Source organism: Melanotaenia boesemani, chromosome 20, assembly GCF_017639745.1.
Source record: "Melanotaenia boesemani isolate fMelBoe1 chromosome 20, fMelBoe1.pri, whole genome shotgun sequence".
NCBI classification, from domain to species: domain Eukaryota; kingdom Metazoa; phylum Chordata; class Actinopteri; order Atheriniformes; family Melanotaeniidae; genus Melanotaenia; species Melanotaenia boesemani.
Genome location: NC_055701.1, coordinates 12,977,520 through 12,993,294, shown reverse-complemented (window position 1 = coordinate 12,993,294; position 15,775 = coordinate 12,977,520). Strand labels below are relative to the sequence as shown.

General features: G+C 39.4%; 1 protein-coding gene across 5 annotated transcripts in view; it reads left to right on the top strand.

Annotated features, from left to right (window-relative positions):
- Positions 1 to 15,775, top strand: part of LOC121631287 (protein unc-79 homolog) — a 35,743-nt gene that overhangs the window by 9,452 nt on the left and 10,516 nt on the right. For 3 of the 5 annotated variants that reach the window (XM_041972096.1, XM_041972094.1, XM_041972091.1), the window contains exons 11-31: positions 1,093 to 1,121; positions 2,261 to 2,490; positions 2,734 to 2,905; positions 3,018 to 3,248; positions 3,396 to 3,586; positions 3,764 to 3,887; positions 4,842 to 4,982; positions 5,498 to 5,713; positions 5,959 to 6,186; positions 6,503 to 6,644; positions 6,975 to 7,054; positions 7,171 to 7,319; positions 7,441 to 7,598; positions 8,976 to 9,157; positions 10,375 to 10,576; positions 10,680 to 10,862; positions 13,943 to 14,011; positions 14,368 to 14,705; positions 14,797 to 14,979; positions 15,138 to 15,300; positions 15,615 to 15,764. In XM_041972096.1, coding sequence (XP_041828030.1) covers positions 1,093 to 1,121; positions 2,261 to 2,490; positions 2,734 to 2,905; positions 3,018 to 3,248; positions 3,396 to 3,586; positions 3,764 to 3,887; positions 4,842 to 4,982; positions 5,498 to 5,713; positions 5,959 to 6,186; positions 6,503 to 6,644; positions 6,975 to 7,054; positions 7,171 to 7,319; positions 7,441 to 7,598; positions 8,976 to 9,157; positions 10,375 to 10,576; positions 10,680 to 10,862; positions 13,943 to 14,011; positions 14,368 to 14,705; positions 14,797 to 14,979; positions 15,138 to 15,300; positions 15,615 to 15,764 — 3,561 coding nt within the window. The remainder of the gene's footprint in view (positions 1 to 1,092; positions 1,122 to 2,260; positions 2,491 to 2,733; positions 2,906 to 3,017; positions 3,249 to 3,395; positions 3,587 to 3,763; positions 3,888 to 4,841; positions 4,983 to 5,497; positions 5,714 to 5,958; positions 6,187 to 6,502; positions 6,645 to 6,974; positions 7,055 to 7,170; positions 7,320 to 7,440; positions 7,599 to 8,975; positions 9,158 to 10,374; positions 10,577 to 10,679; positions 10,863 to 13,942; positions 14,012 to 14,367; positions 14,706 to 14,796; positions 14,980 to 15,137; positions 15,301 to 15,614; positions 15,765 to 15,775) is intronic. The other 2 variants (XM_041972092.1, XM_041972095.1) reach the window with 2 other exon arrangements.

Sequence of the window (15,775 nt, the reverse complement as noted above, 5' to 3'; positions counted from 1 at the left end):
GATGTACATCAGCTGATAGTTGAGGACTTTCTTGCACGTACTGCCTGTTTAATTGCCTTTACAGCACTTCAGTGGGATTCAAATCAGATTCTTGGTCATTTTTTTCTGACATTCTGTATTGGTGTAATTAACCATCTGAAAAGTCCACTTCCATTTCAGCTTTTACATCAGACAGATGAGCTAACATTCATAAATATATTGATGACAACAGTCTGCTTCATAAAGCAACAAAGCTGCACCCAATTAAAGCATTTCCTCTAGAATTCACAGTTGGTTGAGGCACTACCCCTGAAAATGTGTATTTGTCTGATTATTTCATCCCTTTAATAATATCAATTCATGTAGTAATACATGTCTTTTGAAAGCCTTTATAATGAAGTCTAACTTCAAAGGCTTGTTCTTCAACAACATAGCTGAGCATGTAACACCTTCTGTTGGCATTTACTCTCAGGGTCCTCAGTGGTGTGAAGAAAATCTATACACAGACAAAACACCTTGGTAGCTCCTCCTCATGGTGTTCACCAACCTGGTCACAATTTGCTGTGAGACAACACCCCATTCCTTAACTAGGAGTTGTTTAAGCTTAATCATTGTGGTTGTGTTGGTCACTCTAGACTCTAGACTCACAGCAGGCCGTTCCATCTTCTCAACCAAACACATTTTTTCATTTTTTTCCTGTGTGACTGACAATGTGAATCATGATAGTGGATGCAAAATGCCCATTTTACATGAGCACATTACTGTTGACTATCTTATCTCAAGGAGGATGATATGTTTGCTTGTACCAGTGTGTTGAAAATGTAAACAATTCCAGAGCTGCACTTATTTTATACTGTAACAGTACAATAAAAATATGAAAAATGTTTTGTCCAATAGCTTGACAGCGGGAAGTGTTGGCACAGAAACCAGCTCCTGTGAAAAAAAACATTTTTAAATAATTTATATAAATTAAATATAACTTTTTAAAAAGAAAATGCAATATAAATACTGGATTTTCCTGAGTCCTTTAGGTAATATATAAAACTGTTTCATATTGTTTTTGCTTATTGTTTTTGCAAATTCTACTTCATTACTGTCAAATTTCCTCTGCAGCAGAGATATCTGCCATCTGTCAAAAGAAGGTATGTTAACATTGCAACATCAATGACTCTGATGTTACTGCATGTATGCTTGCGTAAGTGCTCATATTCATCATGATCTATATAACAGCAGCATTGTATTATATATGACTTCATTCATTAAGACAGAACCTTTGCAGCTGTTTATAGTCTTTAGATACTAACATCACTTCATGAGGTGTGCAATTCAAACTTAGTTACATGTTTATCACAAATCAAATAGAACACTTCCCCCCCCCCCTGAAAAAAGACAATACTACTGTTAGTATTTCCTAAATTACACATAATCTGTGATCCATAGCAAGGTCATTTATTCATGAACCTGAAATGAATCCATTCACTAAAGCAACAGCTCAGTACAGGCTGATTCTTTTCAAATTTGCTGGGTCGTGATGTTTATTTGCTGTTGATGTGTGCACGGCCACAGGCGTAAGCGCTCCCTGCTGGTTTCCACGGAGACACTGGGTAAACTGAGTGTGGTATTTCTGTCAGGCTGAGCAGAGACTGATGGAAACAGCTGGTATCCAGCCTGGTTTGTCCAGCAGTTTATAATCCACAACCTTCCTCTGTGTTCAGGCATTGTCCCACTCATTCTAGGAAAAACTAAACATCCGCCTGGATGTACACCTGCTCTGTAATTATCAGCTGAGTGATTGCTTTTCATCTGAGCATAGCTATTTATAAATACAGAATACCAAAATAGAGCATAGCAGCAGCATCTTTTCTTGTTGAAAGGCAAATGGGTGAATGAAAGAACTCACCATCAGAGGCAGATATGTTAATTTGATAGGAAGCAGTGCATCCCACTAATGGCAAAAGATTAGAGGCTGATCAGATTAGGATGACTCTCTAGTGCAATGCATTTTATTTTTAGAAACCTGAGACATTGTAGGGACACATAAAACCTTTTCTATTGCTGCAAATGTGCACAAATACACATCTCAACTCAAATAAATATCAGAGAGAGAGATATTCATCATCTGAGTAGCGAGTCACTTTTGAAGCCTGGAAATATGGTTATTTTTAGTTTATCAGGCAGCTGATTTGCTGTGATTGTTTTTATTTTGTTGCTTGGATCACAAATGTACTGCCTTCCTCTCTTCGTCTTCCTACCCCTGTTTTCTTGGCTTACCATACCGTAGAACTGCAGCTCTCATGTCAGGAGGGCCGTGGTCACCTGCTTCTCAGCTGGCTGCTGTGGGCGCCATGGCAACCGGCCTGTCCGCTACTGCAAGCGTTGCCATGTCAACCACCACAGCAACGAGGTGGGGGCTGCGGCGGAGACCCATCTGTACCAGACATCGCCCCCTCCCATCAACACCCGAGAGTGCGGAGCGGAGGAGCTAGTGTGCACCGTGGAAGCTGTGATAAGGTATCGAGCCAATGTTCACAAATACAATGACGTATTCGCAGCCACGGTTACAGGATGTTTGTCTGCAATGATTTACCATGAATCTGTGGAGAAGAATGCATTACTCTAGATCAAACCTCATATCTGATGCTAGTTTCTTAGTACATCTATATTTCCTCAGTTTTTCTTCTTTAACATATCTATATGTCTTTCTACATTTTTGACATGTTTTGTCTCTCTTGTACTTTATTTCAATTCCTTCAGCCTTCTGAAGGAGGCAGAAATCCACGCAGAGCAGCGTGAGTTTGAGCTGAATAGGCGTCGTCAGATGGGCCTGTCTGCCTCTCACCACTCTCTGGACAACATTGAGTTTGACAACAAGGAGGATGACCAGCATGACCAGCGCCTCCTCAGTCAGTTTGGCATCTGGTTCCTGGTGTGTAATCACAAGCTGTTGCCATAATGAACAGTCAGGGGTGAGATAAGGATGTGTACAGCGCATGCCCCCTTATTGCTGCTCTGTTGAGTTCTTTTGTTTATGTCTGCAGGTGAGCCTGTGCACGCCTAATGAGAACACACCCACAGAAAGTCTGGCTAGGCTGGTCAGCATGGTCTTCCAGTGGTTTCACTCTACCGCCTACATGATGGATGATGAAGTTGGGAGTTTAGTAGAGAAGTTGAAGCCGCAGTTTGTTACAAAATGGCTGAAGACAGTGTGTGAAGTGCGCTTTGATGTTATGGTCATGTGTCTGCTGCCCAAACCTGTAGAATTTGCCAGGGTAAGGTTAAATTCAGGTTGCTTCAGCAGATCTAAGGCATTGTTATTGTAATTTCATTAAAAATTAAAAATCAGGATTAGACTAAAAACTGAAGTCTTTTGGGATGTTTCAGACAGGTCATCCTCATCCAAGCATACTTTTCCACAGGTGGGAGGTTACTGGGACAAGTCATGCAGCACAGTGACTCAGCTAAAGGAGGGTCTAAACCGTATCTTGTGTCTGATACCTTACAATGTCATCAGTCAACCACTGTGGGAATGCTTTATGCCTGAGTGGTTGGAGGCCATACGTACCGAGGTGCCTGACAACCAGCTCAAAGAGTTCCGGGAGGTGCTCAGGTACTTTCATCTGCTTTAAGTAATCAATATTTTTTTTTAACAAAAATTGAATAACTGGTCTGAGAAAACAACTGTAAAGTGAACGCTGGTCATGCTACAGTTTTGGGATTATACTCTTCCATCTCTTACTGACGCATTCACGTTAACTGGTATTTCGTTTCTGTCTTCTCCCTGCAGCAAGATGTTTGATATTGAGCTTTGCCCCCTGCCATTTTCCATGGAGGAAATGTTTGGCTTCATCAGCTGCAGATTCTCTGGCTACCCTGCATCTGTGCAGGAGCAAGCTCTGCTGTGGCTTCATGTAAGCCTGCACACACACAAAAACACAACTTCCTGTGTTTATCCATCCTGTGGTTCTGTCCACAGTGAGTGTGAAGTGAGCAGGTTGTAACATAGTGTGAAAGTCTTGGTAACAGCCCTGCTGAATATGGATTTGGGTCATGGAAAGACACTGAAAGAGATAGGAGGGATTTTGCTTTTCATCTCATATGTACTCACAGCTTGCTGGCCTGTGTACCTGGATCAGTTTCAAGTTTTCTGGCATAACTGTGATCAAGAGATTACTTATATATACTCACAGTAAATAGGTCAATATCTAGTCAGAAAGGGAAGCTGTGCACAGGTCTTTCCTTGCATGAGGAGTTAGAGTAATATAAGTAACAGGTTTATTTTGTGCCACTCCAATGCAACCTTTACCCAATTCCCTTAATCATTAGCCCCAGGTTTTTAAGGTAACATAATTTTATATAAGTTTGTTGTACTTCAAAAATAAAAAAGAAAATGTCAAGGTGTGGTGTGGAGACAGGACCCAAGGTGCAGAACCAGGCAGGAGGAAGGCAGATGGAGACAGTAGATGCTATAAACAAAGACCAGGTGTGCACTGAACAGGAAGTAAGGAGAACAGTGCATAATAAGGCATGACAACAAAATAAGACAAAGAAAACAAAACAAAATAAAACAAAATAAAACACAAGACTCAAAGACAAGAGAAGCAAAGTAACAGAAAAATTAAAACCATAGCAAAACCCCATGAGCCAAGACAAAAAAAAACTTTTTAAAGTAGGGTCATGATCCTTCTTCTGGAAAACCTTAATAAATGTGAATTTATTTAGCTGAAACCTAAAGATGACCATAGTGTTTGTGTTTTTGCCCAAGATATTATTTAAAATAAATTAAACTAAAAGTTATTTCCATAATGAGTGACCAGTTTAGCAGCTGTCATGAAATTTCTATGTGTCCTCTTGGGGGGGTAAAGGTGCTGTCAGAGTTGGACATCGTGGTGCCTCTTCAGCTGCTGATCGGGATGTTCTCTGATGGAGTAAACTCTCTTAAGGAACTGGCCAATCAGAGAAAGGCTCGTGCTTCAAATCTGTCCGGCAACAATGGAGCTCGAAGGGTAAGCAGGACTGGGATGTTAGAAATACTCAAATCACAGCAAATTTGAGGTTTCAGTTTTTCTTTTTCTTTTTCTTTCTTTGTCATTGACATAAATCCAGAAAATGTAGACACTCTTCATAAAAAAAGCAGAACATTACTTTATCATCGTGCAATCATCACCTGTTGACATGTTATCATGTTTTTCTGTCAGTTCTTACATATTATTTTCTGATAGATGTGTATTTGGGATAAGGGTGTATACAAACCTCTGCTTCATCTTCGCTTTTATGTTCAAATCTTCATTGGGATGTGCTGCATGTTGTCATAGTAACCACCATCTAAATATAGCTTTCATACAGGACTTAATTGAACTTGACTGTGATGTAGATTTATCACTGAAATTAACAGCCTCACAACTCTGCAAATGTCATTTTAACTACTGGTATAAATAGAAGATTGAAGTGAGCTGTAAATGCTCTGAGCTTTAAGTGAAATATATTGTAGTTTATATTATGTTGGCCTCTTTTGTTGTAGGTGAGTGTGGTGTCAGATCCAGGACGTCGTGGTCAGCACAATACTCTCAGCCCTTTCCCCAGCCCCTTCAGGAGCCCGTTTCGCAGCCCACTGCGCTGCAGCCCTTTTAAAAACCTGGGTCATGCCACTGGTCACTGCGCACTGGATTTGGACTGTGATGATGACGACATGAACCTTGGCTGTTTCATCCTCATGTTTGATCTAATCTTAAAGCAGGTGACCACCCTCCTTTGGAAAAGCTGTGGCACTGTAACCAATTTTTACTGGAATCTAAGATTCTTAATTTTGCCATATTTTGTTCCATATATACATATACTAGGTAAAACATATTCTTGTTGAAGCACACGCAAACACACAAAACACAGTGACTGTAATGCCCACAGGTGGGATTTGAAGATTTCTGCATCATATTCTACTTTTTGTTCCCTTGTTTTTTGGGTCGATGTTTCCACTTGTTGCAGATGGAGCTCCAGGATGATGGTGTTATGTTGGGTCTAGACAGTAGCCTGGGGAAGGATATCGTGGGCATCATCAACAATGTCTTCCAAGCCCCGTGGGGGGGTTCACACACCTGCCAGAAGGATGAAAAAGCTCTTGAGTGCAGCCTGTGCCAATCCAGCATCCTGTGCTACCAGCTGGGCTGTGAGCTACTGGAGAGGCTGACCCCCCGGGAAGAAATTCGCCTGGTGGTGAGACATACTGCATGCATATATTAACCCTGTGCATTAAGTGGATATGGCTTTGTAATGATTGCTCTCGAGGCACTGTGTCCCAAAAGTCAATGCCAGACACACCACTGTCTGTCAGGTAGAGCTAATTTGTTGCAGATTATGCTAAACATAAAGGATGCTCATCCTCTCTCCCTTTGTAAACACTTCTAAAAAGATCTGTAAATATCAAGCTCAGCTACATTATTGATGCAGACATCTTGACATTGTTTATTTAAAATGATTTATCACACAGCATATTTCAGAAATCTTGCAGTACACTGTCATGTCTTTGCAGGAGCCCACAGACAGTTTGGAGGAAACTTTGATCCCGTCTCAACAGGATTTCTCCCTCGGGGCAGAAAATGGAAGAGAGGAAGGGGACAACCCAAGTGGGACAAATACTGACAACCCCAGCAACCTCTCTCCTGAGAATGCATGTGTGTGCTAATTTCATAAGCAATGCTTAAACAGAAAAATTTACACTTTCTGTCATTAATAATCATATTTCCTGAAAATGAAATAAAAATCCTTAAAGCCATTCTTAGACATTTTAGGACAGATAGTTCTTTTATTTTAGATGGTGAATTGCAGGTTTCAGCTTTATTATATACCCAACAGTAAATGAGGTGTTGATGTCTCCCTTATGATTCCGATGGTACAGCAGGAAGTAGGATTGAGAAATTGTTACTTCCTAAAACCTTTTGAAGTTTAAAATTCAGACAGATTTAATTAATTAATTTATTTTTTACATTTTTTCATCCTTCCAGCCATGAAGAATAATTCTGACAAGAAGTTCTCTTACCAGCAGCTTCCTGTCCCTTTGAAGCTTATCTACACCATCCTGCAGGTAATTCTTCTGAATATCTGAATTTTAAAGCTGAAGGATAAATACACCAAAGGCATTCAAAATGATGATTTATGCCAGCGTACACTTTTAGTTATTAATCTTTCTTGTATTCTTAGGAAATGTCTAAATTTGAGGAACCTGACATCTTGTTCAACATGTTGAACTGTCTGAAGATCCTGTGTCTTCATGGAGAGTGTTTGTATCTCGCTTGCAAGGATCACCCCCAGTTTCTGGCCTACATCCAGGAAAAGATGCTCATCCCCAGGTGTGTGTAGTTGGCACAGGAAACGGGAGTCTGCTCTTGAAATATCGTCTCGTAGGTAATGAATATGCTAACTCCTTGTCTACCATTTGTGCATGTGTCCTCTCTGGTGTTTTTGTTTCAGCCTATGGTCGATGTTGAAGTCAGAGTTTTGTCAGCTGGCCTCTTTGGCCGTGCCTCAGCTTCTCCATGCCCTGTCTCTGTCTCATGGGGCAGACATCTTCTGGAACCTCATCAACACAAACTTCAACAGCAAAGACTGGAAAATCCGATTTGAAGCCGGTGAGAAATCTCTGTGTCAACTACTACAGTTTCTTGAGGCCTTACTTTGTGTAGTTTCATCAGCAGATGTGATCTTCAACAGCATTAATATTTAGCTTTTATCATTTTTCTTTGTGGTGGCAATTAGGAATTAATGAACTGTTACAGGAAGACCCCTGTTCTGCTTATATAATCTGCACCTAAACCACTGCCTGCCCACTTCTCTCCCCATGTGTTGCCATGGTTACAGTGCAGCTCAAACAGGCGGCAAAGAGGAATGGTAGGATTAATAGGGCTTTTCTCGCCTTGTGATTGGCAAGGAGTGGCTTATGACCTTGACACAAACACAGAATACCTTGGATAGATTAATAGAAAATGGTAAGGCAATGACATGACAGAGGACACAGACACATAATTTGATAAATTTGATTGAATCGTTTTGTATTTCCATCAGTAAACTGCTGTGTCACAATGTCGGCTTGAAATTAGTATTATTAGCGATTAATACTATATCTGGTTATATGAATACGTAATTGTGGCATTAATTAAAAAAAAAATAAATAAATATAATGGTTGTATTTTAATCATAAATCACATCAAAGGCAATCTGGTTGTTTCCCAGATTTACCCTCTGTCCCACACTGACACCTAGTGGTCACTTTAAGTCCTTCTACTCATTTGCAGAAAGTGGTGATGGTGGGTAGGGGGTGTCATGGATTTCACTATATAGAGACTATTTTTAGATTTTATTCAAAATAATTTTTAATTGAATTACCAATTCCATCGCCCCCACCAAATCCCCCCTCCAAGAGAACAGATGCACGGTTACTGGACAGAGCATTAAGGTGGAAAAATGATTAAATTATGGTCGTCAGTTTTATACAAAGGCAGACCAAATAAACAAAGTTCTGATGCACAGATTTATTTTCAATTTTGCACATTTTCCTTTAAATCATAATGAGATGTTGGCACATTTGAATATCAAAAGAAAAGCATATAAAATGATTTAGTATTATATTTTAAAAGCCTCTGATATTATTCATTGTGTCAAAACTTCATTTAAGTAATTAGTATCTAAAATTGACAATTAAATGTAGGTTGTAGTTGAATAAAATGTATAAGACTCCATTTTGTAATTTAGTGGTGCCGTTGCAGAAAGTTGCACCACTGAATTAATGTATGAAAAAATATGTTAATATACAATACAATACATAAAAGCTGAGTAAAACATAAATTTACCATATTTTCTTTCCTCTATGGCCTCATAGCTACTTTCTTTTATTAAATCATCAATATTATATCAGGCCATCTGGCAGCTCAGTTATGTCTTCTTTGCAGTGAGTAATTTATCTGTGTCCCCAATGATTTATTTGTTATGTTTTACTCTTGAAACCCCAGTTGAGAAGGTAGCGGTGCTGTGTCGGTTCCTGGACATTGGTGCAGTGACAAAGAACCATTTGTTGAAATACTCCTTGGCTCACGCTTTCTGCTGCTTCCTGGCCTCTGTGGAGGACGTCAACCCAGCTGTAGCCACCAGGGCCAGACTGTTGCTGGACACCATCAAGAGGCCGGCCCTGCAGGTGACCTGTGCTATTTTATAGTTCAGAGTGCTAAATATGCCTGGCATACAATTCAGCATTGTGCAAAAATCAGGAAAAAAGGTGCAACCATTTCAGCTTTACATAGTTAAAAATAAATAGATCAGCTGGAGGGATGTCTTAAGGATATCACTTTCATACTGTTCCTCTGTTGTAAATATTTATTTTGGTTTGCCATTTCTTTTGTCTGCCACTTGTCCAGTTTCCTCAAATCTTTAAAGGACAGACTGCTCACCTAGTGCCCTCACATCACATACTTGGTTGTCTGCACCATAATACTAAATTCAGTGGAAATGGAAACTAACAGTTTCACTGCCATTTGTTGGTGTCAGAAGAGACTTTGTTTTTCAATGTAAAATTATATTTATAAATTCTAAACATTTCTATTTATTAGTTACTCCTAACCTCCAAAAGCTAGAAGATATCACTGACACAAGTCGAACTAAAGCTAAACCGCTCAGGAGGTTAAGCTAGTTTTAAGCTAACTGCTCTTTGGGAATGACCTTGAGGATGCAAAAATGCTATTTTATGCCATTTCAAATTCTGTCATCTTTGTTATTTTTCCTAGATCAAAATAAAGAATGGGAGCAAATGCTATGTCTTTTGGACAGGCTACTTGTTACAAAGTCCCCAAAAATGTATTTAAGATTCAACTAAACGTTGGTTATTTGCTAAATTGTCTGTTATGTTTCTACACAACACTAGTTTATGCCTTTCTGTACCTGTTTTAGCGTTAAATGATTCATAGATAAGTGTTTAGTGGCTTCAGAAAGCCTGGTGAACTATTTGTCTAGACGATTAAAGACAGTCTGGCTCCTTGGACACAAAATATAAATAAATGAGTGGAAGCTCAAGAGTTTCATACATGACTGTCTAAAGGACAGATACAGTATTTGCCATACTTGTGATTTTTAGCAACAAAATGTCAGTTTTAGAATTTCTAAATTTTCCAATAAGCAATTTCATATTTCAAACTGATGAATCAACATTTTATCTTGATGGATAACATCTTTATAAATGCATTTACATAAACAGAACATTATACTTGACGTCAGTTAAGAAATCTGTAATACAAGAACCAAATTGCAGAACAGTTTGTGTCCACTTTTCTTGAAGAAATATAATAAAAAATGCACATTTACATATTTGGATCCCTACATTTTTGCTGTATATTAATGTGTGTGTATTGTCCACCTCAGGGCTTGTGCCTGTGTCTGGATTTCCAGTTTGACACAGTCGTGAGGGATCGTCCCATCATTCTCAGTAAACTTCTGCTGCTGCACTTCCTGAAAAAAGACATCCCTGCTCTGAGCTGGGAGTTTTTTGTCAATCGGTTTGAAACGTTATCTCTGGAGGCTCAGCTACATCTCGACTGCAACAAGGAGTTTCCCTTCCCCACGAGTATGTGCTTACACATTCATATTTTTACACCAGGTTCAATTGTTTTACTATAAGAGAAACATAGCATCCTGAAAGTGTTTTCAGTTTGCCATTTTTTTTACAGCCATTACAGCTGTTCGAACCAATGTGGCTAACCTCAGTGATGCTGCAATGTGGAAGATTCGAAGGGCCCGCTTTGCAAGGAATCAGCAGAAGAGTGTGCGCTCCCTGCGTGACAGTGTGAAGGGAAGCCAGTCCGAGTCCAAACGGGCTTTTTCACTTCCAGAGTCTCTGAGCAACCGACTTCGTGAGTGGCAGAGATTAGACCATCAGTTTGAATCCAAACCTTTGTGATTTTTGTTCAGCCTCTGGTCAAATACTGTTTGCAGAGACTTGTTTTCTTGCCTCATCTGTGTTTGGCCAACATGACATAACAATAATATTACGTTAAGACGCGATGGAACATGAGAAATTAAAAACTCTTGAGATAATTTAGATTTTCCAAATATACTTTCCAACTGAACAAACTTTATCTTAAATAATATCCAGTGTTACGTTTTGTGGAGAAAATTCGTGAACCTTTATTGCCAGACTCTGGTGTGGCCTCTTTGTGCAGCAGTAACTGCAACAAAACAGCATCAAGTGAGATACTCAAGCCAGAGGGCAGCATCTTCTGTTCTACAAACAAAACATTTCCCTTTTAAACCAACAAGTTCTATTTTTGTTTCATCTGTCAACAACATTTTTCTTCAGGCCTTCTAGCAAACTGCATTTTGGCAGAAAATGTTCTTTTTGGAGACCTGTGGCATTTTCCTTGTTGCCCTAGCACACCCACTATTGTTGTTCATCGTTCTACTGAATGTGAATAATAAACAATGTGGGAGAGGCTTTTCGTTGTTTGGTAATAACTGAGTTCCTTTGTGATCTTGTTCTTCTCTCCCCTTCTCCAGTGGAAAGTGTTCTTGAATTTCCTTCTTTTATACTAAACGAATGTAGCACAAAGTACAAAGTGAAAATGCAAAAAGCAGTAAAAACATTAAAATGTAGCATTACAATCAAATTTAGATCTCAAAATTTGTGTAGGAAAGCTCAAGTAAAAAAAAAAAAGATGCATTAAAACATGACAAATTTATAAAATTATAAAATCTTAGAGGGTAGGTCCACAATTAAATAAAATTTAAATGTCTGTCTGATAAAATGGCAGTTTGTAAAAGAGTAAAAAAAAAAAAACCAAAACAAAAACAAACAAAAACTTTATTTATTCTGTATATTTAAAAACAAATGTTTTAACAACGTTTAATGAACATATAAATGCTGGTCAGTAAAAAATGAAAGGGAGAAATAAAAACTGATTAATTAGAGCCAAACTGTGAAGTACAATAAAATAAAAAGCATTTACTAGAACTAAAAACATCTTAAGTTTGTGGATTCCATCCATCCTCCTCCACTGACCTGAGGTTGGGTTGTGGGGTCAGCTGTATAAGCAGAGAATCCCAGACTTTCCTGTCCCCAGCCACTTCTTTCAGCTTGTCTGGGGTTATCCTGAGGCGTTCCCAGATCAGTCAAGAGACATAGTCCCTCCAGCATGTCCAGGGTCTTCCCCCTGGGTCTCCTCCTGGTGGGACGTGCCCAGAACACCTCACCAGGGAGGTGTCCAGAAGACATTCTAACCAGATGCCACCTCAACTGGCTCGTCTTGATGCAGAGGAGCAGTGACTCCCAGATGACGGAGCTTCTCACCGTATCTCTGACATATATTAACTAGAAGCACTTGGAGAGCGCATACCTTTGCCAAGCCATCATTATTTCTGTGTTTTGTTTTGTTTTGTTTTTTTTTCCCAATGATTGTGGGCATTATTTTTGGGTTAGACGCAAAATGATCCCTATTTCCCTATAATAAAGAATCCTGCAAGAACTTCCTGAATCCGTGATCACCCACAAAATCTTATCACTTGTTCCTTATTCCATTTCTGAGATTGCCTGAAAATTTCATCCATATTCATTAATAACTTTTTTAGTTATGTCGCTAACAGACAGACAGACAGAGCAGTGCTGCTGAATACATGACCTCTGTCTTGAAGGAGTTTTTCAAAATGAAAAACTAGATGTAAAAGGTAGTATTCTGCTATTTTTAGATTTTTGGGAAGACCGTTTAACAGACATGGACAATAGTGACAAAAAGCTGCCTCGCTTAAATCAGATTTTTGTCTTCACTGTAATTAAAGAGTCTCTTCCAAAGGGCCTGAGGATACTGGATGATTCATGTGGCAAACGTAGATCTGATAACTTGGAAGGACCGAAGCCATTAAGAGTTTTAAAAACTAAGACTCAGTGTTGAGGTTGATAGACAGTCAATACAGTCTTCTAAATCAGTAAAATGTGTTGCCAGCTGCAGATGGAAGAGCGTTAGTAGCAGCAGGGATTTAAAGACTGGGAGCACAGGGCCCAGGTGTTGCTGGTCAGCCAACTAGCCACTCCCACCCTGGTAAGAAAACCAATACTCAAAAGTTAACCACTCAAAACTAGGAGTAAAGACAGGGCTTGTCACAGTAGGCTCTTTTTCTGGTTTAGTTAAAATCCATGCTTTTGAGTTTTAAAGTACAGTAGTCGTTATATATACATCATTGGAAACCAGAAAACATGATGCTACAGTTATTAATCCTTCTAGTAATGAAAACACACAAGACATTTTTTAGTCATTAGAGATTATTTATTGCAGTTTCCTGCCTCATGTACATAAAAGAAAGAAATCTCTTTTGTTTGAGGCACAGTAGACTTTTGGAAATGTGCTGTGCAAATCAAACAACAAAAGATCCTCATTCTTATTGATTATTATAAAATAAAAGATTTATTGATAACAACTGAGTATTTTTTCTTTATCATTTTATCAAGTGGACTGATAATCACGAAGGTTTATGTATTTTTGCCACCCTCACTAATCTGATATTTCAACATGGAAAGTATTTTTGTTATATTTGCACAAATCCTCATTAATGGAGATCGTGGCCCAATTTTAAGTTCTAGGTGGGAGCAAGACGTTTTTCTTTCTTTGCAAATTCTAATTGACCAAAGTCTGGCCCTTTTTCCTAATGTTTCAGTCCTCCTGTTGTCTGTTCACATCGCTCATTTCATCAAAACTTATGGCAGCTTCTTTGTGTTGAAAAGGAGAAGCTTCCTGCCATGTCATTCATTTTACCTTTGGCTTTGCACGGAGGGCTGTCTGAGTTTCAGGGACATATCTTCATCAATGTGTAGTGTAGTGGTTGCAAACTTAACAACACCTTAATTTGTGTGCACATTTTGGATGGCTGTGAAGCTCAGACACACATCCTGTGTTGCCATTTCTGTACATTTTCTTAAATTGTGTTCTTCATATGTGGTTTTTAGCTCTAAGGCTTACGAGACAAGAGCACTCTGCCCCAACACTTGGAGATATGATAGAGAAAGTCCTGCCAGGTAAATGACAACCCAAATCTGAAACATATATTACTTTTTTAGTTGCATCATATTGGAGATAAAGAAAGCACATAAGGGCTACTGTTAAACGGAAACGTGAAATAGAAAACCTTGTGGTGACAGCCATTGCTTTTTAATCTGCCTTCAGGTTTGAACAAATTCTTTTGCAAACAGACACCAGGTCATTTTTTTTTTTTTTTTTTTTTTTGTTTGTTGTTTGTACTTCATGGTGATGTCTCCACCTTCCTTGACTGGATTGGATAAGTTGACTGCCCCCCCCTCCCCCCCTTTTTGTGCTGTTACCCCTCCCCTGCTACTGCACCCTGCCCTCTCCCCATCCTCTCCCCTCTCTTCAGCACGTTTCCTCCTGCACTTTAACCCTGATGCTTCAGCCCCTCTTGCAGGCCAGACCCCTTCTCCGGAGGATGATACCATAATCAGAGACTTGCTTCCTGAGGATGCCGGCATCGATCACCAAACCGTTCACCAGCTAATCATGGTGCTCATGAAATTTATGGCCAAAGATCAAAGCAGCGCTGAGGCTGACATTGGGAGTGCCAAGGCTTTTAACACAGTGAAGCGTCACCTGTATGTGCTGCTGGGCTACGACCAACAGGAGGGTTGTTTCATGATTGCACCTCAGAAGATGCGCATCTCCACCTGCTTTAATGCCTTCATCGCCGGCATTGCACAAGTGACTAACATAGTTATCTAATTTTTGCTGCAGTTTCTTTTTGTACTGGTACTGTAAATATTGGGAGTTTAACTATTGTTTCTTGCTTCAGGTAATGGACTACAATATTGGTTTGGGTAAGCAGCTGCTCCCCCTGGTGGTCCAGGTGTTAAAGTACTGCACATGTCCTCAGCTGAGACACTATTTTCAGCAGCCGCCCCGATGCTCCCTGTGGGCGTTAAAGCCACACATTCGACAGATGTGGCTCAAAGCTCTGCTAGTTATCCTGTATAAGGTACGTTTATATTATCACATTACACTCATATTTCATTGGATCACTCATTGTTTAGTTTTTTTTTATGAAATAATTCTGCACATTGCTGTGATTTCACAGCATCTCAGGATTTTTTAAAACAAGTTTGCATGTTGAATTAATACCGTCGTCTGCTACAGTACCCTTACAGAGATATGGATGGCAGTAAAGTGGTCCTCCATCTGATCTACATCACCATCAACACGCTAAATGCGCAGTATCACAGCTGCCGTCCCCACGCTGCAACAGGACCCCTCTACAGTGATAACTCCAACATAAGCCGCTACAGTGAGAAAGAAAAAGGTGAAACAAAATTATAAATGCTTTCTTGCTCAGTAGTGACCTATTAATTGGCTGCAGTTAATAAAGAGGATGCAACTTATAAGAATACTGATGTATTATCTGTTGACTGTAATGCTGATTATTAAATTTCAGATAAAATGGATATAAATAAGAAAAGAAGAAGAAACTGAATTTCTATCTTACAAAAAAATCTTACTGTATTTCACAAATCCTTATTCTAAAATGAGATGTAGGGACACCCTCTCTGGTTTAGAGATTTTGAATGTTACATAAATGCAGTGCTGATGATTTGTATTTCTTTTTCTCCATAATAGAAGAAGACAGTGTCTTTGATGAGTCAGATGTTCATGACACACCCACTGGTGCTGCAAACAAGGAGTCTCAGACCTTCTTTGCTCGTCTGAAGAGAATTGGTGGCAGCAAGTCGGTGAAGTACCAGCCAGTGGAGCTGAATGCCAAGAAAAGTAATAAACTC